The sequence below is a fragment of the Neurospora hispaniola genome (assembly GCF_033458365.1).
Source record: "Neurospora hispaniola strain FGSC 10403 chromosome Unknown B0T23scaffold_6, whole genome shotgun sequence".
Taxonomy (NCBI): Eukaryota; Fungi; Ascomycota; class Sordariomycetes; order Sordariales; family Sordariaceae; genus Neurospora; species Neurospora hispaniola.
Window position 1 is genome coordinate 3328738 of NW_026944411.1, and position 23630 is coordinate 3352367.

The window sequence follows — 23630 nt, forward strand, 5'->3', positions numbered from 1 at the left end:
TGCAAGTGACCCCACTCTCTTGAATCTTGACGGTTTCTTGATTTGGCATTTGTCCATCATCGCAACACCCGTTTGGCCATCTTGTTTGCCATCAATCTTGACGACAACGCCTATTCATCCGTTTCACAGACTCATCAGTTCAAAGACTACGTACCGGGGATCAATTTCAGGACTTTTGTTGGAATATCAGCGATTCGAACATAAAAGGAGTGTCGGCGCAACAACCCCAGGCAACTTTCTGTTCTCAACTCTTCGACTCTCGAATCGTGTCGCGCAAAGTCTCATCGGCCCAGTCAGCTACAATGGAGGCATCAACAACACCCAAACCGCTGCCTAACCGGCCAGACCAAAAGATGCCTCCTCTCCCCAAAGGTACGCGTGTCCTCCATACTTTGCCCTCTTCCCTTGCCTTCTCTTCCTCTCTTCAACGGCTCTTCAATGACTCTAGACCAGAGCACTAACTCATCCTCTTATGATCCTCAGGCTCCCGCATCCAAAAACGTCCTCTGCCCGCCCCCCTCTCCCACCGCCTCTCCTCCTCCAACACCTCCCGCTCCTCAACTCTTTCCACAATACCCACCGACATCGACGGCTACCGCCCTCCACCGCGCGCTCCCCACACGCTCATTATAAAAGTCACATCCAACGCCCCATTCATGTCGCTCGTCAAACGCGTGCGCAAAGGATTGGAGTCGCGATCGTCCCTGTCGCGACAACAGTCTACCAAGGGTTTACCCCTAACGGCGAGGATAGCTGCTCTGGATACCACTAGTGGAGGCAGTAAAGAGGGAGGAAGCGGGAATGGGTTGGGGCCGGTGGAAGACGCGCTGGATGATGTGGTTTTGGTGGCGACGGGGAGGGCGATTCAGAAAGCGGTGGAGGTGGGGTGTTTCTTTACGAGGGAACGGGATCTGATGGTGTTGTTGAGGACGAGGACGGTGAGGGGGGTGGATGATTTTGTTAGGGCAGAAGAAGAAGATGGTGGTGGGGAGGATGGGAGTGAGAAAGAGGAGGGGAGCGGGGCGAGGGTGAGAGCTGTCAGTTGTGTTGAAGTGGGGGTTCGGTGGCGGGCGACCTGATGAAGAGAAGGAATTGGAGGTGAAGCGGGAGAAGGGGACCTTGGGAGGTCAGGAAGACATGTCCGCGGAGTTTGGGTTTGGGTTCTACTACAAAGGTTATCCAACATAATTGGGATATGGAGTTATGGGTTTACAGCATTGGCTGCGGTGTATTGGGTTCTGAAGAGGATGAGGATCGATTGCCGCCCAATTTTTGATACAGCTTGTTGGGATGGCATGGTCCCAGCAATGGATGATACCACGGAGTATGCAGTAAAGCTACATATCTTTGCCTTACCTATCAACAATTCATTGACGATTTGTTACAAGGCGTTTGGTTGCTCACACCCAAGAACGGCATAATCCGTTCATCACCACGCCTTTCGGTCTTAGCGAGGTCGATATAGAACTACTAAGCGCTGACAATATGAACGGGGCAGGTACCCTAGGGATTCTTACACTACACTTACCAAGCTTCTCGCATAGGTAGCGAACCGAATCAGATCGCTTCTCCGCGACAAATCGTAGCCACCGTTGGTTTCACATACATAGGTACATATCAAATTCGGCTCTTTCCGGCCTGTGTTTCAAGCCCGAAATTTCTTTACCGCGATGGAATTGCGGTTTCGGGCGTTTTGCGGATAGGACCACTGCAAGCTAAGAGCCGGGGTTAGCTATAATAAACAGGGGCTTCGGGATCGTGGTTGTGGCTTTGTTTCGCGAGAAAGAACAAAGCCTTGCTGGCCAACAGTAAGCGTTTTCGTTGATGATTGCATCCTACGGAACGCTGCATGTAGGTTCAGTTTCTTCCATACGATTTGTGGCTGATGATGATGGTCTAAACATGCAGCTGTCCGTCCGCATGGGGACTGAAAGACTGTCGGATCATGTTTTCACTGGAAGCTCCGTCGCGATGCTACAGCCGACGGACATGCCCTGCCTGGTCCCAGCTTTGTGTCACAGAAACCACAGGACTCGAGTGCTGTACAGACAGGGCACGAAGGAAGAAAGGAGAAAGGAGTATGCATGTCTCCACGGTTTCGGACTTGGGTTTGTAACCAACGATTGTCATCCAGCCTTAGCTAATTGCCTCATGGTCCCTGTTGGCACGTCAAACATGATGCAAGCCAATTGAGGCGAGCGTACCCGATCAACTGTTTTTTTTTTTTTCACTCATTTCCCCTTTTCTTACATCTGCCGCTCACCGCAAGATATCTCCCCACGATCTAGATGGAGTTCGCAATGTAATCAGGATGGGGGTCTGGCTGACTGTGTGAGTGATCAACATGACGGATGCCCAAACAAGCTTTTTTTTCCCATCTGGATGTACACAATTGTCAGTCAACAAGGGTTGTCTGAACCAATCTCACAGGGTGGATTTTCAGAGGATGTGTCGGGAATGCGTTGAGGGATGATCAGATGTGTGGTGTTGGTGGTGGATGATAGTTCCGGGGAAGATGGAAAGAAAGCAAGGGTTCATCCCAAACGGTCGCAAGATGGTCGGCGATGTGAGTAGGTAACGATGATGAGCAGGAGATCTTTCCTTTTGACAAGAGCGGCTCTTCACCGTCCAAACTCAATTTGAGAGGTGGAATTGCGCAATGGGGGGGGGACATGCATGGGGTTTGTCTCCCGAAAGGAAAGCTGGAAACGGTTTAGCGCCAGGTACCATTGTCGTCGTCTCTTTCCCGACTTTTTCTTACCTCATTCATCCTTTTGAACCAATGAGAAATCGCCCGGACGGGCAACACACGCCCGACAGCAACGAAGCGAAGCGAACCTGGAAGCGATTCCCACGCCGCATCATGCCGCCAGTTCAAAGACAAAGAACCCACGCAACAAATCACCGACGGGAACTCCCTGCCGCCGACCAAATTACGCAAATTACACTTGTGGTGCCCTGGCACGTGCCTGGGTGCTGGAGGCGGAAAGATTTCCCCCCCAAACCACCTACCTACCTACTCACGCCACCGACGTCGTCACCAGTGGATTTTGCGGTTCTGTCGGTGATTATTCGCTGGGCCTTGATACCGTTGGATCATGGTGTCGTAAGGTGGGATCAACGATAAGCACAAACATGGAAACATGAAGTGTGTGGTCGCCGAAATGCCCCCAGTTGGCAAATGGAAATCGGGAATCCAGACTCACACATTCACAATGTCAACAATGAGAAGAAACTGAACAATGCCGCCCATTGCACGGCCACATCTGCCGCATTCCTCCTTTCGCTTCAACACAAAGCGCAAATAGTGGCATCCCGCCGGCATCGTATGTTTCAATAGATTGTGGTGTAGGCCCGAAACCGGGCAAGTGGCCCGAAACCGCCCTTGCCCACGGACCATGTTCGTCTCAGGAAAACCAACAAGATCAGAAAATTCTGGGGAAACAAGAGAGAGAAAAAGCGGCTAACGAACAACGCAATTTCCTGTATCCTTTCCCCCCTTGGAAATGAGGTGCCTGATACCTCCGGCGCGAGGTGTCTTTTGCAACGTCTTGGCCCGTGAGGGGGCCTGTCTTGGTGGTACTCGGTACCTGGCGAGAACAGACCGTCTGTTGGGCTCGGCCCAATCAGACAAGGCGGTTCCTGCATTGATGGTCATGACCTTCCCTTTGTGGCTGCCCAAAAAGGCCAGGTACCTTGGCGTCAACAAAGGGCAATTTCGCAACAACGCGCGCCATTCCCATACCGGCACCTGGTCGTCGCCTAGTTGACCGAACCCCAGACTCGGCATGTGGATCCAGACAATTTCTTTTTCTCCTCTTGAACCCATGCTTGCCCGCCTCCCCCCCTTCCCTTTTTCCTCTTTCCACTTTCTTACATGTACTTTATCTGCTCACCCACAGGCTTCGTTGGCAAAGTCCTACTTCTTCAAGAGCAAATCAAAATATCTCTCCGCCATTTGAATGCTACATTTGGAGTGTTCAGGCCAGTCATTCTTTAACATCACCACCACCACCACCTTTACGAGTCACGAATCATCATCGTGTCGTAGTCGTCAACCCCGTCGCCAACAACATCTCACCGATACTTTTATACACACACCTTACGTTGTAAACGTACCGACACGCGCGCGCAAAAGGGAACTATCAAAGGACGAGCTTTGACAGCATCAATTGCAACGAGCAAGAAGAAAAAGGCAGAAAGACGGAATTGATCTTCAGGAACCAAAATCCGACAAAATGCAGTTCACCACCTCCATCCTCGCGGTCCTCGCTGCCCTCCCACTCATGGTCTCGGCCGACCTGTCCACCACCACCATGACCAGCACCGCCACCCTTACCAAGACGGTCACCTTGACGCATCCCCAGGTGACCACCATCACCTCGATCCGCGGCAACAGCACCGTCGTCATTGCCACTACCAACACGCACTTCTCGGTGCCCACGCTGTCGCCCGTCATCGCCATCACCACCAGCTCTGATGCCCCAGTCGCCACCGCGAGCGTGGCGCCTACCCAATCGACCAACGGCGCTGTCGGTGGCATGGGTGGTCTGTCGCACGCTGCTGTGGCGATGGTGGCCGGTGCGATTGCTGCCGTGATGCTTTAAAATGGCGGTCACTTGACTAGGGGAGGAGAGGAGGAAGCTTCTTCAAGTTCCGTCGGCCGCATTGTTGCTGACGGATGAAGCACATTGCCACACCACATCGCTGTTTCAAGCTCTTTGATGCGAAACCTCACCTCGGCTCTTTTCCATCGTTTGTGGCATGCTTTCTAGCCTTTACTGGCCTGAGGAACATGCAACGCCGCATCATCTCCCGACTCTGGCGCACGTCGTCGGAGTCCATCACCACACAAACCAACTTTTTGGTCTTCACAAGCACACCAATGTTCATATTTTCACCTTCACCCGTTAGAGTTAGGGCTGCTCCTCTGATCAGAGAAGAGCCCACTTACAACTCTACTGGCTACAAGCTTTTGCACATTTTTAATACTTTCATTCGTTCATTCCAGCACAAAGAAAAACAAAAAAGTAAAAAAAGAAGAAGAAGAAGAAGAGAAAAACCCACCAGACCACACATTTTCCTTTGTCGCAAGTTCTCTATGTCAAGTCCCCCCGGTTGTCCTCCCTTTCTCCCGAAACAAAACCCCTTTTATATTTACAAACTTTTTTTTTTTCACCGCTTGCGGTTAACGAACACGTACGAACCCATGCAACGACCAAATACTACTCGGATACCCCTTCTTGTTTCATGCATATTGCATTTTTCACTACGACGCTGCCGGTGTTTAGGGCCGGCGCCCCTCCATTTGACTTCACTTCACATTGACGGGGAAAGGGGACACACACACACATGGACACAAACATACAGACAGGGACTTGGGCGCGGAATGGTCTTTTTCTTCTTCTTCTTCTTCTTCTTCTTCTTCTTCTTCTTGACGTTTTTCTTTTTTTGCTGGCTGGACTTTCTCGGGGCACTTGTGCCCATTAATCCTCTTCACCTTTTCGATTGCCGGTCCATTGTGGCGGCAAACTCTGGCGCTTCTGCCGTGAGATTTGATACCCAACGATTTTTCTTCTTCTTTTGATGGTGTTTTTGAGTTGTTGGGGAGAGCAAGTTTTGTCTTGGATACACGTTGTTGATGAGTATGGAATGAATATGATTTATTGCCCAGAGAAGAGCGGATAATGGGGATACCCAAGAGGCTGGCGGGCGGACGGAGAGAGGAAAGGGGATTCTTCAAAGCTTGAAAGGAGGAATTGCTTTTTTGGAGAAGCGGAGGGGGAGGTTTTATGAGAAAGGAGGACTGTAGCAGGATATATTTACGCGCGCGCGCATGGTCTACTGGCGATTGGCGAAAAAAAGACAGGCTTGCTTGCTGGGTTGATATATACCCCCACTCCCCCGAATCTGAATCTTTTCTCGCCCTCCTCCTCCAAGTCTATTTTTATGTTTTTGCTTTTGGTGGCTCGTGTTGGTGATGCCTGCTGCCTCTCTCGGTTGCAGCACTCGATTTGTGGTTGTGCATTTTTTGACAAACGAGAGTAGCCATGAGGTCATCCGGGCACCAAAGGGTGCGGAATGAAATGAGGGCAAATTTGGGAATGTTTGCCTTCACTACTACACTGCTACTGCTCTGCTGCTGTTGCTGTGCAATTTCCCCCCCAAAATCTCACCCAAATCTCCCATATCTCCCGAGGCTCCCCTCGCTAAGAATGCCAAGTGGGACCACGCAATGTCACCGATAGCATTGTCTGATATTGACGCTCATAAAACAACGGCTTTTACTGCCTTGACAGTATTCTCTTACAAACAAGATGGGTAAGTAGATAACAACAATGCGCGAGTGAGCGGGCCGAGGCATTGTCGGACCTGTCAAAGGGAGTGAACAAAGTTTTTCAGAATCTTTGGAAAAAGAGGAGCAAGTCCATTGTTCTTCCAAAGGCACCCTACCTACCTACTTTAAAGGCTGGCGCTTTAAGTGAGAGGTACCAAAAAAGGCAGCGGAAAGGTCGGTCCGTAAAGGTGTAGTGTTAGTAGTGTAGTGTAGTGAAGTGAAGTGTAGTGTGAAATGACAATTAGACTGGAACTCCCACAATTGCTTTTGATCTGCATGATTATCGGTGCAGTTGAGGTAAGCAACAGGGAAAAGGCTTGTTTTTTCTTTTTCTGGTGGAAGGTGGGTGATGATCGACAGGTACGGTTCAGTTGGTCACTGACAGACACCAGCGAGGATCGAAGTGAGGGGGAGCGGGATGTACTGGTACTTTACAGTGGGTGTGGGCACTGTTGCCCTGGAGAATTGGAGAGGGACGGGAGGAATGGATGGTGGAGGGCGGCTGCAGCTGCAGTGGTGATCTGGGGGAGGCGCAGTGCTTGCATTGCATGCCCAGGGCACCCGCGCGGGCTGTAGGGCAGAGAACTGGCAGCGGCAGTCTGGTCTTCGTCTGTTAGCAGGCACTAACATAGCAAAGCGAAAACAGCGTCTACATCGGTTAGTGAAAGATTTGGGACTAACAAGTCAGCAGATGGACACAGAATCGAAGTACTCTTCTGCCTGGAGGAACAAAGGAACCTGCAAGTCAAAATCAACCTCTCAACAAATTCTTCCAACATTTGACCGACTCCAACCGAGATTGGATCAACATCGGCGACTGTAAGCCGCTTGGTCTATGACGTTCACGTGTATTTTGTTCCGCGTCGCGAGGTCATGACCCTACGATTTTCCCGCGCATGAAGCAAGTACAATGGGGGACCTGGTGAATTTGTGATGATGAAACTAGGAGAGTGTTTCGAGGGCCGAAGTCGGCTTTCTCTAAGTACGACCTCTACTTCCTCGCCGAGTAGCGATGAAGCCAAATGAACAAGGTCAAGAGACGACGGATGGAAGCCATCAACGCTGGCGTGCGTACCTACACAGTGATTATGGGAGAAAACAATACAAAGCAAAGCAAAACAAAACAAAACATTAACAAAGCAGCATTCCAAGGGAGCTTGGGGAGGAATGAGACAAGATGTGGAAGACAGGCACTTGGCGCTGCATAGACGTTGAGCGTTGGGATGTTTGAGATGTTGGGACGTTGGGAGAAGCGAACAATGGACGCGTGTCTGAGACATACTTGCCGCTGCTGCAGTACAACGGAAAGTAGTAAAGTCAAGTGGAAGTCTTTCATTTCTCTCTCTCTTTAAACTCAATCTTGCGTCAATTGCTCAGCCGGAGTCAAACCCTTTTGTCCCAACATCAACCCCCCACTTCCCACTTCCCCCAGTTCCATTTCACACCATCACTTCTCGTTTCTTTCTTTCTTTTTTTGCTTGTCTTCTAGATCTTCCGTCTCTTTTCCTTTCCTACCACAAACACAATCCCTCCTGATACCACACTCATCCTTCTCATTCATTCCATCTTCCCCACTTATCTCTCATTTTCCCTCCATTATATCCGCGGTTTATCATATCGCCGACCGTCCTACTCCCTCTTCATTCCAGGGCACGAAATATTAAAAGTCTCGCAACCACCTTCCTGCTCTTGCTCACGGGTAGGCTTCGGCGGGGGCTTGACAGGCCCAATGGGCTTGGGATAGCCGCGCGAGCCGTCGTTCGGGGCGTGGGTGGTGTCGTCAACGTTATTATTGGAGTTGACGATGCGGTCGTTGTTGTGGTGGGTGGTTGCGGGCATTTTGGTGGTTGTTGATCAAAGTCCAAAGAGGTATTGGGATTACTGTTTGCGGGAATGCTTGGGGGGATGCTTGAAGATGGTATTGGTATTGGTTGGGCACGTTGTAATGGGAGATGCAATGGTAGTCTGGATGCGTGGGGGTGTAAAAGTGGAAGTGATGAGTGGATGCACTGGTGAAGACTGTTCGATTGGAGTTGGGAGGGTGGGAAGGGAGGCTATATACTCGAGTGAGTAACGTTGGACTTCCTCTTTGCGTGCTTCGAGTGAACGTTGAGGATGTCATGGTGTTGGAGGAGGCGAGGGTTGAACCAACAAACGGATGGGCGGGATGGGATCAGAGATCAGTTGTTGATGTTTTCGTGTTGTTGGTCGGCAGCTTTGCTAGCGCCAAGTGGCCACAACCTCGACCATCCTTTCAGAGAACATCTCTCGATGGGAGTCATGTTTCGCAGTTTCAAGTGACCTCCGGTTGCTAGTGGCATCACGTCATGGCGCCCTCGAGGTGTCATCATCAGAACTCATGGCAGTCACTCGCGCAGATTTGAACAATCAATGAGCGGGGGCAGACGACGCCGGCGTTTGATGCAATTGGGTTGTTGGCGGAAAGGTACTATCAATGCTTCGACGCCAATTTACCGCGCTCGTCGTCTCGTCGCTTGATACATTCTTCGCCCACGACTCTGAGCAACACTCACAGCCAACGCATGGTACTTCTTTCTCTCGTTTTGCCTTGCCTCAGTCCAATCATCCACCAGATTCTGGATACACCCAACATGATATCAAAGCATGCACCAACACCTCGTCTAAGTAGGGCATGGCGCTAAATGAAAACATGCACGTGAGTTAGATGCAGAAAGCCGTTACGGCGAAGAAAGCAGTCTTCGATACGCTTGATTCGTCACTATCCTGTCTACCTCTACTAACCGAACTAGATTAGTCATTCCGTTGTCACGAACTATGTGTCTGAGTGACTCGAGTGAGGTGTCTGCTTTGAAGCCCTAAGCAACGGCAATTACTCGAGTCTCATCAAGCACCAGAGTCAATTTCCTAGGTCGTACATGCATCACGTATCAGGAAGGCATAGAAGTAGCTAACACGACACAAGCCAAAGTGTTTGAGGATCAACAAGCCTCATATTCCTGCCTTGTTTGTGGCTATTCCTTCTTGATTCCTGTTTGTTGGGACCCAATCCGTCCGGTTAACCTTCCGCACTTACCTCCAGCTTACCAAATCTTCTTCTTAAGTTTCCTTTCTCTCCATCATCATATCTCTCTCTCTGGCCATCCCGCCACAAACCACCGTCATCTTCCATCTTTCGTCCAACAAACATGAGAACTTCGGCATCGACACTGCGGACTAGTGCACCTCTACGAACTCCCACCAGTAGCCCCCGCACTACTAACACTCTATGACCTGTCCGTGCCGGAAGATACCGCAGTAGTAGACGGGGAAGGATTCTGGACCGTGGTTGTCGAGCTCCCGGAGCCGTAACCACCGCCGGTAGTACCGGTTGTGCCGCCAGTGTTGCCACCGGTCCCAGAGCCGGAGCCTGAGCCGGAGCCGGTGTTGGAAGTTGAACCCGTCCCGGAGCCAGAGCCGGAGGAAGAGGAGCGGGCGCCGCAGCAGGAGAAGTAGCTGGACATATTGGAAGCTTGTAGGCTATGGATACGATAGTGAGTGGTACGTCGTAAATCTGTGCTGTTCGAGGTGATGAGAGAACCAAAAGAGGTATGGCTGCTCATGAAAGAGTTGGTTTTATACCTCACATTCAACTAGTGTCGAGTTGTTCACGGATGAGCTGCGGCTCAGGTTGAATCACGGTGGAGTTGTGTGAGGCACGAAACAGGGAGCCCTTATTGTCACGCGAAGTCTGGGTGCATGTGCTCTCCGGTCTGGTGACGGGAGATTTGCCAGCACTAATGATTGAAGAGATGACTCGGTCATTATCAACATGGCCTTTCTGACGCACCTGAAGCTTTCAACACACCTCTAACGGATAAGTTGGTCACTGTCATCCTCGATGCTTCAAAGACTTACAGTGTCCAGATGCTGAAACCAACATCTTGCTCTTCAAGAACATCAAAACGGACCGACCAGATGCTCACCACAAGAATCGCAAGTCAAGGACATGCATCCGAAAACCCAAGATCAGACTGTTACAAGCAATTGTCTTGGCGCCTTGATGCCAACACTGAACTAGGCGCCAACATACCGCACCTCTAGTCTCAACTGCCTCGACCACGAACAACTCAATGAACAACTCACGCTCACACTACGTTCCTTCATGATTCTAGTCTACATGGTTTGCAACCAACATCAATCTACGCGATGAAGCCGTATACATCATGTAACAACTTAGGTACCTTACCTCTATCTAGTACTAGAACCACAAGAACTTCCACCCGCGGTACTACCTCCAGCTGAACCTCCGCTAGTACTCGACCCGCCCACAGTTGTGTTCCCACCACTTCCGACACCAGGAGAGACCGTGACGACGCCCTGAGATGAGCTACTGTTGCCAAAATTGGTGCTGGAGCCGCTGCCGCGGGTGGTTGAGCAGTAGCTGCCGCCGAGGGATGTGTTTGTGTCAGAGCAGCTCATTGTGATGGGTATGGCAGAATGTGTTGCTCAAGGGTCTCTACTGGCTGGGTAAATTTAGATGAAGAAGGCGAAAGCGTTGATGATGAACATATAGCAGGGGTCGAGGGCATAAAGCCAGACCTTTGAGTTCAAATCTTTCGAGATCGGTGCTAATCCGTTAGCAACACAGCTATATCGAGACCCTCAGGGCACCGTCAAGTTGGTAGTTTCAGAGTTGGAGTCGCCAACGACACCGCAAAGAATCCACACAAATGAAAACCGGAACGCCAATTTCCCCTTTAGAAGAGCAATCCAATGTTCGATGCTTCTAGAGGCACAATGGTCCAGACCAATGGAAACTCTGCATGATGCATCACAAAGACCTCTCACCAAGAACGTGACACCGACACAACAGAGCGATGCTTGCATTCTGCAACCACTGTCGAACATAGCGACTAGCCGTTAACGGACTGATAATTCCGCATTGCAGAGATTGAGTGCATATCTCACATCCCACGTTCCTTGTCACAATCTTCCTCGGCTACCTCTATAACACTGTGGCTTTGCTTGTACGGTACCTGAACAGGGGTAAGTAAACAAACGCGGTTCAGCCGCTTCAGCTGATAGACAATCACACAGCCGGATTGGGCATATCAAATTTCCATCCGTCACGGCGTCGAAACCAACAGAAACATTCTTAGAACAAAATCGTTCTAGAACAGAAACGGCGGATATGTGCGAGTCATTGTAACGGCGATAAGACATTCCGACGCTGTCGGCACTGTAACGCGCATTGTGATCACTGCAAGGGCTACCTACCGGTGGTGTAACTCGAGCGGCGTCTCGAACATGAGCTTGAATGCTTAAACCGACGTGAGGATTACACCGCATCCCCGAGACAAGAGTTCAGCCTCTTTTTGGTCTTTCGGTAATAAGTGTGTGGGTTCGCCGGATGCAAAAATGACCAAATCCGTTGAGCTAGTGGCTGGGATTTGAGCTAGTCGGCGATCCTAACGTGCTAGTGCCTGACAATATTCAGAATCGGGCTCGGATCGGCACGTCTTCATCTCCACCACATCGGTGAACATCCGGATCAGCGGATCTAGTGGAGATATGGGTACCGTTTTCAGCTTCTTTGCTTCAATCGTTCTGAGCGTCCACCGCTACAATTCTTGAAGGTCATGCTTGATTCTATATTTCCCTCAACACCGATAACGATGAGCTACAGAAACGATTAAAGTCTCAAGACTTTGTCCACTTCCTCCAGTCCGTCGGAGTGTGCGACACTCAACCAAACGGCAAAGATGTATCTCCCATTGCTATTGCTGTTCAGTGTACTTTGTCAGGTGACACTTGCAAGGACCCCCACAAATCCATTGCTCTGGTCCAGGGTGAGTTATTACACTTCTCCCAACCAAAGAGATGTACCTGAAACTGACACAGCGACACCAGCAACCATGTTCCATCATCGACATGCCTTACCACCCCGGCATGCGCGGCCGCAACGGCATCTACTGGGGGTGGAATCCCGACGTCGAGAACGGCGATAACATCACCATGATCAATCGGGCCACCGCCCACCAGGCCACCACGGTCTCCTACTTTTCGCAAATCAACTCTCCCTCCGGCTTCGACGGGCACCAACTCCTGCGCCACCTCGACGAGGTCAAGGGCACCGGCGCCGCCCTCATCGCCTCCGTCATGCCCAACGGCCTCTCCTTCAACGAAGTCACCCCTGCCATCGCGGCCGACATCGCCAACGTCGTTCGCCAATTCACCGACCAAGGCGTCGAAGTCTGGCTGCGCTTCGCGCACGAGATGAACTGGTACGTTCGCCCGGGTACGTACCGCGGCAACTCGACGCAGTTCGTCAAAGCGTGGCGAACCGTTTACGCGGCTGTCAAGGATATCGAAGGGTGCATGATGTTCTGGTGCCCCAACAACGCCAAGACCATGGACCTGTACGAGGAGTGGTGGCCCGGGCCCGAGTATGTCGACATAGTTGGTATGGACATCTATGCGAGCAAGACGACGGCCAACTTCCGCAACATCTATGGCGGGTTCTACGAGGCGTATGCGAAAAAGTATAATAAGCACTTTGTGATTCCCGAGACGGCGACGAAGCCGGATGATGTCGCGTTGAAGCAGAGCTGGTTGAAGGCGTTGGCGAGTGACGATTTGAGTGCGTATCCGTGCTTGAAGAGTATCAGCTGGTTTGAGCTGCGGAAGAGCTTTGACTATAGGGTGGTGATGGGGCAGGGAAACGAGGCGGTGCAGGAGTCTCTGAAGAATTTCCGATGACAACCAGGGGCGGCGGGAGTTTCAAATTCGTCAGGAAGATCAAAAGCCTGGATAGCCGGTGCCGTCGCCGGTCCCGTCGTGGCTCTTTTAGCCATTGGCGCCATAGCCTTTTGGTGGAAGCGAAGGAGAGCCAAGAGGCGTGTTGAGGCCTCTGATAATCCGATCCAAGACTGAAGTCTTATCTCTAGCTGCCGTCGCCGTGTTCCCCTAGACCGACTCCGGGCTATTCTCGGGAGAAAGAACTTTGGAGCTGCGGTCGCCATCGCTGTTTCTGAGGTCGAGTGATGGGGGTGGCAGGTATTGTGTATGAAGGGGGATTAGGAGGATAGCAGGAAATGGCGAGGGTTTGAGCGAGGAGGCCGCGGATGACGAGAGGAGAAAGAGACGAAAGCTGGTCAATTTTTGTATAGAGGTTGTTACCTACCTCTAATTAGGATGTGGCGGTCGATGACAAGAGAATACCACGGCTTGGGATACAGCGGCCGCTGTAATACTTGACATAAATCCGAGTTGATCTTTCCTGGTTTATGCTCCACCACCACCAGAGCCACCTACGGCGGCAGGCGTGACGCCATCAAACCTGAAATGAGTACGACTACCTACCTACCTCTGGGTACATGTATCTCCACATATGGGGTTCGGGCGGACGCAAGCCTGAAGCTGGTTCACGAAATTCGGGCAGGGTCTGGTGAGTGATGGCCGGCTCGGACTACTGCACGAAGAACTGCTCAAACCTTGGGTGTTAGTCTCTTGGAAGCGGCGCAATGGTGTATGCGTTGTCAGAGGCAAACATCAAACGAGGATGGCAATGAAATAGAGAGATATTCGTTTCGTGTTCCACATATTGCGCGACTTTGATGTACAAGGCAACCAGAGACGGGTTCAGGCATCTTCAAGACGAGTTGAACCGCTCATGTATAACGCATTTGGTACAAGTGTGTAGCAATGGTCATGTGAGGGCCTTCCTTTCTTTTCTTTTATTTCTTTACCTCGGGATTAGAGCTTAATAAGATGGTACCCTAGATCTTCATTTTTCCTACCTTATCCCATGTTTCTGACTTGTTGGAATTTTTGCCGTTTGGTAAAAGCTTTCCAACTCCTCATGCATTACGAACTGTTAATGATGACGATTCACTTGTCCTTTCTGTGCTTACTTGTCGGTTTTGTGTATGCCGGAACAGCACAATCGACCCAAAAGACAGTCATCCTACCAGATTATCTCATCGGTTTCACCACTGATTTTGCGGCCCAAACTTGTAGGAGCTCTTGCACTGCAATAACAACACCGAATTGAAGCAGATATAGGAAGAAGAAAGAAAACCTATAACATGACCTAGAATCAACATGAATCTCGAAGGCTCAGGCTAACGGATAGTCGTATAGCATCATGGATATCGTGCCCGGACGACAGCACCTTTCACGTCAGTAGCATCTTTGCTATATGTATGATTTTTGGTGATGTCTGGTTTAACTCTGACATTGTGACTGCTTGCTCGTGGATCACACAATACATGGGAAATGGGAGATCACATATATGGTATGTCCAAGCCCAAAGCCTTCACCCCCAGTCATACTTACAGTACCGACTGCGTAGAGGTCCCTACTAGTCTAGATACCTAGAGGAACCTTACCTTGACCAAATTGGACTGGGCCTGCAACGACGCAAAGTGACTAACATCAATCCCATCTCCCACCACAGGATGGAACGCACAACCATGTACGAAAGCTATCCCTCAGCAACCAACAGTTGGATCAGTTACGGGTGCTCAGACGTCACTGGCGATCGCCATTTTACACTTTACCGCAACTTTTACATCCCATCGGCTTCCACGACAACGACTTCGCTCAAGATGGCACCTCTAGCGACGGCCCAGCAAAAACAGCAAGCCCCGGATTATCCATCTCCGGGGTAGCATCACAGCACAGCCGACTGATAACTCCAACTCCACAAAATCATCATCTCCAGGTTCAAAAGCGTGGATAGCAGCCGCCGCCGCCGGTCCCGTGGTAGCCTTTTTAGTCATCGGCGCTCTGATCTTCTGGTGGAATCAAAAAAGAGCAAAGAAGCATATTGAGGCATCTGATGTCTCAACTGAGTACAACCATGAAGCTCCAGTGCAATCTCGCAAGTCCGACGAAGTTTATGAACTGCCGTGGCCGTGGTCAGCCACCTCTAGGCCTGTGGTTGAGTTACCATCAGAAGAAAAAGCTGTGGAGTTGCGATCACCGTCACCGCTTTTTGAGGTTGAGTGAGGTGAAGTTGAAAAAACATGAAGAGCGCCGTGAACTACGCAGGGGAATTTCAACACCGCGAATACCGATCCTTTTTTTCTCCGATATAATGTCTCATGTGCGCTGGACAAAAGAATTGTTGAATCCCCGAACCAACGAAGAAAGGGGGTAGACCGAGAATTTAGAAGACAGAGTAACACGATTCAATCGGAGCGAAGAGGTCTTCACGTCTTTCCCACTGTGTGCTTCGAAGCTTTCCCCTTCCATCACCCAAATGCGCTGGCATCCCGCCTGAAACAAGTCCGTCCTACGTTCCACGCAACGGTTGACATGGTTTGGGCAACGCGAGTACGACCCTACCATGAAGGACATTCGAGTCTTGGAGAAAGTCTTGCGACACTTGTCCAACCGCTACCCGTCTGTCCCAGGGTGGCCGCTGTCTGTGGACCACCCATAATGGCCTGTTCATTTCCCCATACCAAAGGCGTTCTATATAGGAGCAAGATCCCATCAGTTGGGGAAATGTCCGTGACTAGGGGCGCCTTGTCATGATCTAGTCCCGAGTTATGAAAATGATAATCAATGCCCCAGTGATGAGATCGATCTAAGAGAACTCCCGGTACAGGTACGTTAGCTCCCTTCTTGAGTACTGGACTGGAGGTTTGACTCTTAACAATGCAGTGGAGCTGAAGAAAAGCAACGGCATCCCCAGAGCGGAAAAAAGTCAACAAAAACAAAAACAGCAAGTCAGCACACACCAAAAGCCTCCATCTCCAATGAGCAACAGCTCGTGGAACATCGGCGAAGTGATCGCGCTCAGTCTGGGCGTGGTCCTCATCTTCGCCCTCTGCTTCGGCTTCAGGATATGGTGGGGAAGGAGAAGGGACAAGAGGAGAAAGCAACAAGAAAGGGATGGTGTTGAGGTCGAGGCTCAGCGTGGTGAAACTTTACGTGATGCTGGGAGCGAGGGACGTGACGACCACCCAACAGTCGTCGAACTGGTCCCAGTCGATTCGAACGATGGGGGTCAAAGCCACGCGCAAGGAGGAGGAGACAGTGGAGGACAACAAGGAGGCGGGCATGCTGGAGGACATGTCGGAGGAGGGCATGGAGAAAGTGGGCACGGTAATGGTGGTCGTGGTGGTGATAACGGGGCAGGAGGAGGAGGCAACGGTGGCACAGGAGGTACAAGCTAGGTAGAGTAGAGGTAGGCTTGGAAGCCACCTATGCGGTGCAATCAGTCAAAAGGTGAAGAGGGGCTAGTTGTCGTGGTAAACGCATCTCGTTCAAACATCAGTGGGGGGCACACCTCTCGAGTTGAGTAAAGGAAGACATTTGAGGCGCAGACGTAAGAGACGGTCACTGAAAAGAGAGCTTGTTTGCGCAACAGGCAGAACATGCAACGATAAAGCTCATCTCACCCTCTATATTTCCTGCCTTTGCTCTTATCGACGAATAGGCCCGGCCGCCATCCTTTTCTGTCTTCCACATGCTGACTACCACCCAATAGCATTGATATGTATGGTATCTTAGCGGGCCGTCGTCACATATTAGTGTTCCTGATTGCTTTCGCTCCCACAAAATCAACTCATGGAGCCTCGGCGATAGTATGTTGATGTTGCATTCCCGTTGCGTCTAGCTCAGACACTGGCCTCGGTGATCCTTGCCACGACGTCGTATTGGAGGTTCCGGAAGCAGGATATTTGTACGGAGAAGTGTTGAAAGCATCATGTGGTCCCGGTGAGTGTGAACTATAATGTGGAGGACCATTCGAAGGATGGTATGGAGCAGCAGGAGGGCTGGAAGGGCCATGTGGTTGTGAGGTGTGGTTGTTCTCATGGGGACTGCCGACGTATTCAGGGAAATATCCCCCTGTTGCTCCTGTTTGTGCCATTGAAGGCGTGTTGCTGCTCCCTTGTCCACTCTTCCTTCGGCGCCACCCAAAGAACAATGCGCCCAACAACAGCAAAGCGACAATGCCTCCAGCGACAGGACCAGCAATCCAAGCTTTGGACGTCGAAGGGTTCGGGTCTATGGGGGCGGTGGAGACTGGAATCGGTGTGCTGGCGGTGGGAGTGGTAACAGCCGACGTGAGAGATGGCTCCGACGTTGACGCGGATGGTGTGGGAGTTGGTGTCGTGCTCGTTGAAGTTGTCGAGTCTTCGAACTCGCGGTATATGGTGTAGGCGGACCATCTTGTAGCACAATTTATCTCTATCCAACTTTGGTTATGCGAGGGGAAACGATCATATATGGTCATGGTGTAGCAATTTGGGTAGGTTTGATCACTTCATCATTGACGCGTTGGATCAGCGGCTCACATCGTTTACAAGCAACAACCAGACAAGACGTACCAGGTCCAAGAACTCCCGTAGAATTCATACATGGTACCGCCATCGCACCTGGTGACGAAGTAGCAATTTGGCTGCTCTGGCCAGCAACATGCCGCCAATGTACTCCAGGTTCTGAAGATGGCGGTGGAAGGACACGTTACCGGAGATTCTAAGTTGACATGGTTAGAAAAGACAGCCGGGGTTTTGGTGAACTACACTCACTAGTCCCATCAATAGGGCTAAATATGCCTTCGTAATTGTCGGCGAAAGTAGTGGTGGAAGCTGTGCTCAGGGTAACCATTCCACATGCCCACACCAAGCCCAGGTAAACGACAAGCTGCAGGCTAGTTCTGAATGTTGTTGTCAAAGCCATTGTGATGTCCTTGTTGTGAAAGGTTGATTGCTTGGGACAGAAGAGTCTGGTCTGCAGGGTTCAAAGGGATGATAAGTGAAGAGGGGGGCAGGAGAGCGGAGTACTAGTATAAATCTCAAGGAACCTTGGAAGTCTAGGCCTGTCTTACTCGATCCGAGTTGGAGATGCTGTGTAACGCCGGGCACAGCTGTGGGCGTGATAGTCCATGGCTCTAGGCTCCATGTCTTGGCCACGATCTACAGCTCTTGCTTGATTTAGCACCGCGTTGGATGAAGACTTTGGAGTGTCTATGTAGCAGGCTGAGAATGTGGCAGTCCGAATAGGTGCGTGGTATTGACGGCAGAGGGCTGGTTGCCTTGCAGCGAACCAATAAGCTTGGTGTGGCTTCACAGCCTGCCGGGTCGAGACCTCAGCTCTTTCATGCCCCAATGTTTTGGTTGGACAAGATCTCGTGATCCGGCCAAGTGGCAGCAGTGGCGTAAAGACGAATGGTGGGACAGTGGTCCGTAAAGCTGAAGAATCGTCCATCCCGTCGAGACGGTCGAGGTGGCGAAATGCGATCGGATGGTGGACGGTATTTCATCTTCTGTCCAAGACTGAAAAAGGTGACAAAGTGCGTGATATCGAGATCAGAACGGAAAAGTCGAAAAGAAGAAATTCCCAAGGAAAGAAGTGCGGCAATGTGCCCAGGGCACGGACTTTCACCGGCCCGGAGTCGGGATTCAGTGCGCTTCTCCCGCCATTGACGCCTCTTCTCTTCTTCATGCAGCTTTTGTTGCCTGTCATGCCTGCCACGTCTCCCACCCTTTCCTCCAAAGTCATCTCCGCGAGTCTCGTCTACCTACCTTGGCCTCCTTGGGTCTATAAGTTCTTCTCAATCCATCAAAATCCCCTCCATGGATCGGCCGTTAATTCAACTCCATTATTGACCCTCCCACGACGGCTTCGCGCTCTGTGTCGCTAGCAGCCCGCCAGCGCCTAGCAGAACAAAGACGGCGCAGGACACCCCGACGGCAATCCAGATGTCCATGTTCAATTCCACCGGTTGAAGGTCCCCTATGCGCAGTGCCCTCCGTCGCTCCTTGGGCCGTTCCCGACAGCGGTTCTGTTATCAAACTCTGGCTCTGGCACCGGGCTGCAGGTCACATGTGTACGTCTTGCCAATCTTCATTCTCTACCAAGACCGCGTTGTATACGTCACTACTTCAAGATCCAACACCACTAGCCTCAGACGAGACTCAGCCCGGTGGCAATCATACCAGATGATCCATATCCCCCGTTAAACGACAAACAAACCATATCCAATTGAAAACCCACGCATGTCCTGCACCGCTTGATCCTCTGCGCCTTAAGCTGGAGCCACCACTTCATTCTTCGCCGTCCTCCTCTCAGCCTTTCTTGCCCAATGCTTCTTTACCGTCCCCTGCCACGTTCTCAGATACTTGACAGTATCCTTCCCACCGACAAGACACCGCACAAGGAGATAGACAAGGTGTATAGCAAGAACGATACCCATACCCATAAGGACATAATACACGGGTTCTATAGGTACCCAGTACCCGTTCTTTTTGTTGTAGTCAGGGTCCTTGGCTGAATCGGGAGCGGTGGCGCGTATGGTCAAGTGGGAATCGACATTGTCGACATCAGCACTTCGGCTGCTGAGGCTGTACCATGCCCTTGGCTCTTCATCTGGCGCGATCGGAGATTTCGCTTCGACGGCTGAACCTTTTTGCTGTCTTCTTGTCGGGCGGGGCGTATCCTTTGATCTCTTGACCGTGTTCGGCAATGGAGCTGTGGGAGGGCTTTTGGAAGATGGAGCATGAACCATGGTTCTTGACATTAGACTTGAGGTCGTGCTTGGGAACTCTTGTTTCGGGTGCAGGGATTTCGAGGTGCGCTCCTTCAGGCTCAAGGAGCTGGTGAATAAAAGCGGAGCGGCGGCGCCAAAAGGCAGGCCAGGAAGGCCAGATGCCATCAAGGAGAGGAGAAGAACGAAGCGCATTGCCAGGTGTCGATGGGATGTTTTCCGATGGTTTGTCAGGGGCTGAAACGATTGCGTTCTTCCCTTGCTGGGTAAAATCTGCTGTTCTACAGAAGGCAAGGACTTGAGGCATGATTTTATGCAGCTCTCGAGACAAACCCCTTCTGAGGTGTGCACTCCTGCTTATAACATGGCTGGACTAAGACTGTTGAATGGAGACTGGCACCAATGCTAACACTCGCGCAGGAACATTCAGGAGCACGGGCTAAGCGCGCGGCGAAAGTATACGAAATGTGAAATTTGAAAGAGGATAACAAGTTGGACAATATTTTGGAATGTCAGGAGATTCCTTCACTTCTAGCGCCGCAACGTATTAACCTTCTCGACACAAGTCGTCCTGACCTCCCAGTCATTGAACCATCAGGGCTGGTTGGTGCTTCATATGCTATTTTCGGCTATCCATTCAACCGTTTATCGAACCAACGGGGGCTCCTCTGAAAGCTTCACACTGATGCCATGGCTGACGCTGGGTCCCATAGACCACCGCCTTTCACCAACAAAGCTTATTGTCCACGACCAACCTCCAACGAGCCGCAAATACGCGCTGCTGCGCTGATCTTCGTTGCAGAACACTACCTCGGCGATAATTGGAACATAGACGGAAAGGTAAATCAGTTTTTCCCTCCTCGCCATTCGTCCCTCCTTCTAAGATACTCGAACACTAACACCATGATCCATCCCCCAACCCAGGTCCCACCATGTCTAATTCCCAAACTCTTCACCATACAATCAATCTCATCCCCGCACACAACTCACGAATAACCTCAACCAATGCATTTAATCCTCCTGTGGATGCCTTGATCAGCCATACAACCCCAAAACAACCAACCCAAACCCGGCTCCCGCTAACAATCCCCGCCGCTCCAAGATATTACTCCTATTTTTCAAGCCGTTGCTACCCTTGAATTGGGTATTATCATCGTTGTTATCGTACTCATCGCTCTCCCCCTGATCTTCATGGGTTGCTGCCGTTGGCGAGGTGCTTGAGGTGCTTGAGGGGACCTCGATGGTGGTGCTTGTAGGGGTGGCCATGGCTTGCGAGTACAAACTCTTGGCGCCGTTGACGATGTCGTCCCAGGAGAGACGGGGGTTGAGGTTCGGCTTGTCAATTGAAGTTGGGGTGGAGGGATAAGAAGAGGGGATGGTGGAGGCAGGAGCGGAGAGGGCGACTAGGAGCAGAACTTGGAGGAAGATTTGGAGATGCATTTTTATGGAATGCCAAGCTGAGAATGAAATGGTGCGTGAAAAGGAAAGTGCAAAGGTGAGAAAAGTGCAAGAACTGCTTGCTGATTCTACGGTAGAGGGAGAGTGGGAAGAAACGACATACTCCAAATCTTTGCTTGGCTACCCGAAGTTATATTTGGGACCTCTCTATTCGACGTGAGTACTCGTTCGTTTTTTTCCTTGGGTGTATCATTCATTTGGAGACCGGATGTCCAACCCAAGATTAATGTCCCAGTGTGTTGTCACCAGATTTTTTCACCAGGTTTTCGATTCGTGGCCGTTAAATAGCACTCGACGTTCTTGCGCGTCAGGCCTCCCAACAAAAATGTCGGCGGAACAGTAGGCTTGCAAGAAGGGAATCAATCCCTCCAGGTTATGTTTGATACGGGGATTAGCCACCGCACCCTCAAGGACGAAACCTCGGTTCATCAGCACAAGTTTGTCCCTTTCAGATTCTCATCCCCCGATTCATGATTACACATTCGGCAAAGACCACATCACGCCACTCTCCAGCTCCAAGCCTCGCATACAGATGATACACGCCTTGGCACTTATTGCCGTACACATCATTTTATTACCCGGGAATCTGTACTTTGCCCGCCTTGTTTCCTCGTCGCACATGGGGATAACCTCCAAGCAGGAAGATCTAGCTTGTGCTCACCCCAGTGCCACCACCTCCACCACCACCACCACCACCATCACAACCACCAGTCGTTCCTCCCGCAGGTCCTCCAGCGCCGCCATCACAGCCTCCTGGGTTGAAACCGCCATTGTCCCCATTCGTGATCGTATCCGTATTTGCTCCAAAATCACCTCCATCTCCACTGTTACCTTCGCCTTTACAGCACCCGCATAGTCTGGAAAGCAAACCGGGTTTGGAGTTGTTGTTCGGTGTTACTTGTTGGTTCTGGATTCTCCTTCGTGCGGCCTTTTGTCCAAAAATGTACCCCAAAGCGAGGATGAAAGCAACAATCAGAGCAAGTACGATGATATCGCCGATTGTCCACTGGCCTATGATAGCGACCATGGCGTGGAAACTTTCTTTCGCTTGTAGCAAGGTTGTAAGGTAATTTTTTCTGTCAACAATTGGATCATGGACTCGTTAGCTTGTCTAACGGTTAGTTAAGTTCAACCTTCCTGAGACTCACAGTAAGAACACGGAAGTTAATCCATAGTCCGTCGGCGCATTGGGAACTACGGCCTGATGCAGGCCACCCGACCCAACTTTGACCCAGACGCAAGGGAGGAACTAGCTTCAGCGTTGTGCTAGCACAATATTAACAACTCTAGCTATGTGTAGAGCCAAAACTAGTGGAGGGTGTGTTAGCAAGCTGATATGTAGACCAATGACCCTTCAATGGGCGAGCGGTTGGAAAGTTCAAACGACCAAACTACGACATCCTCATCTTTTCCCATTGTGTTCACTTTCAATTTGGCACCAACCCACGACACCGGCAACGCGAATCATTGCAGCCCGCTGCTTTGTTTTCGAAAACAAGTAACCAACAGCTCGTTCGCCCCAACGGCAGACCGACCCGGACAATGCGGACAAAGGCCATCGGCGTCTGCGGGATGAAAGAGGACCAAAAACCGCAAACAAAGCGCGAGGGACGTTCATACACGCATTAAGAAATAATTTGACTGTTTGGCGTGCATCACGCAAGATGGAGAACATCACTTTGACACAACATCTCCAGTTCTCCTTGCAAGTTAGTCGCCCAAGAAGGGAAGCTGATTCACGCTACAGCAATCAACATCGTCAACCAGTTTCTGTATAAGGCGTGGAGATTTGACACAAAATCTGATACAGAGCATCGTACTGGAAGCAGTGGTACCGAGCCTCCCAAGCACATTGTGACGTCGTCGAACTCTTGAGCCATCTTCCACAACCCGAATTTCGCGCATTCTCACGGACACCAACCAGATAGCTCGCCAAACACGAGTTTCACGGAGAACGAGCCCAAATCAAAAAAACACTCGTCCCCAATCTTTGGCCACAATGCATCCACAACTGCTTTTCCGCCTCCGACTCCTACTGGGTGTTCTTCTTGGCGTCTCTGCGGCCTTGGTGCTCCCCAATCGGAACCCCATTTCGCGAGATACACCTGAGTTGACCAAGATCGGCCCCAGCAACGACGCGAGTCCCAAAAGCACGACGATATACTTTCCGGACCCAATCAGCCCTGATGTGAAAACCGCTAGCACCGCTCTATCTGCTGTCGACTCGTCAGGACAGGTTTCCCCCGACAGCATCAACAAACGAGGAGAAGCGCAAGGTACACATTTTCAGCACATTACCAAAGCCAAAATTACCAGAGATGACACGAAGGAACCAGGTACCATTCATAGGCGGGACGGTGGGGGATCGAA

The 23630-nt window shown here is 51.0% G+C and overlaps 9 protein-coding genes across 9 annotated transcripts; 5 read left to right on the top strand and 4 right to left on the bottom strand.

Annotated features, from left to right (window-relative positions):
- Positions 1-38: 38 nt before the first annotated feature.
- Positions 39-1532, top strand: B0T23DRAFT_422253 (Rpp20 subunit of nuclear RNase MRP and P-domain-containing protein). Its single transcript, XM_062839797.1, has 2 exons — positions 39-372; positions 484-1532. The coding sequence occupies exons 1-2, from the start codon at positions 303-305 to the stop codon at positions 1077-1079; spliced, it is 666 nt and encodes a 221-aa protein (XP_062691264.1). The 5' UTR covers positions 39-302; the 3' UTR covers positions 1080-1532.
- Positions 1533-4238: 2706 nt separating this feature from the next.
- Positions 4239-4607, top strand: B0T23DRAFT_398075 (uncharacterized protein; the record flags this gene model as incomplete). The annotated part of the gene is made up of 1 exon (XM_062838338.1): positions 4239-4607. One exon carries the CDS (start codon positions 4239-4241, stop codon positions 4605-4607), a length of 369 nt encoding a protein of 122 aa, XP_062691265.1.
- A 4893-nt stretch (positions 4608-9500) lies between these two features.
- Positions 9501-10777, bottom strand: B0T23DRAFT_446055 (uncharacterized protein; the record flags this gene model as incomplete). The annotated part of the gene is made up of 2 exons (XM_062840944.1): positions 9501-9835; positions 10620-10777. 2 exons carry the CDS (start codon positions 10775-10777, stop codon positions 9583-9585), a joined length of 411 nt encoding a protein of 136 aa, XP_062691266.1. The 3' UTR covers positions 9501-9582.
- Positions 10778-12016: 1239 nt separating this feature from the next.
- On the top strand, positions 12017-13057 carry B0T23DRAFT_455555 (glycoside hydrolase superfamily; the record flags this gene model as incomplete). The annotated part of the gene is made up of 2 exons (XM_062841243.1): positions 12017-12147; positions 12209-13057. Exons 1-2 carry the CDS (start codon positions 12061-12063, stop codon positions 13055-13057), a joined length of 936 nt encoding a protein of 311 aa, XP_062691267.1. The 5' UTR covers positions 12017-12060.
- Positions 13058-16065: 3008 nt separating this feature from the next.
- On the top strand, positions 16066-16489 carry B0T23DRAFT_431010 (uncharacterized protein; the record flags this gene model as incomplete). Its single annotated transcript, XM_062840285.1, has 2 exons — positions 16066-16212; positions 16280-16489. The coding sequence occupies 2 exons, from the start codon at positions 16066-16068 to the stop codon at positions 16487-16489; spliced, it is 357 nt and encodes a 118-aa protein (XP_062691268.1).
- Positions 16490-16877: 388 nt separating this feature from the next.
- B0T23DRAFT_431011 (uncharacterized protein) lies at positions 16878-17549 on the bottom strand (the record flags this gene model as incomplete). The annotated part of the gene is made up of 1 exon (XM_062840286.1): positions 16878-17549. One exon carries the CDS (start codon positions 17547-17549, stop codon positions 16878-16880), a length of 672 nt encoding a protein of 223 aa, XP_062691269.1.
- A 1794-nt stretch (positions 17550-19343) lies between these two features.
- B0T23DRAFT_431012 (uncharacterized protein) lies at positions 19344-20109 on the bottom strand (the record flags this gene model as incomplete). The annotated part of the gene is made up of 2 exons (XM_062840287.1): positions 19344-19659; positions 19721-20109. The coding sequence occupies 2 exons, from the start codon at positions 20107-20109 to the stop codon at positions 19344-19346; spliced, it is 705 nt and encodes a 234-aa protein (XP_062691270.1).
- A 728-nt stretch (positions 20110-20837) lies between these two features.
- On the bottom strand, positions 20838-21242 carry B0T23DRAFT_431013 (uncharacterized protein; the record flags this gene model as incomplete). Its single annotated transcript, XM_062840288.1, has 1 exon — positions 20838-21242. One exon carries the CDS (start codon positions 21240-21242, stop codon positions 20838-20840), a length of 405 nt encoding a protein of 134 aa, XP_062691271.1.
- Positions 21243-21585: 343 nt separating this feature from the next.
- On the top strand, positions 21586-22116 carry B0T23DRAFT_431014 (uncharacterized protein; the record flags this gene model as incomplete). The annotated part of the gene is made up of 2 exons (XM_062840289.1): positions 21586-21599; positions 21672-22116. The coding sequence occupies 2 exons, from the start codon at positions 21586-21588 to the stop codon at positions 22114-22116; spliced, it is 459 nt and encodes a 152-aa protein (XP_062691272.1).
- Positions 22117-23630: the final 1514 nt, after the last annotated feature.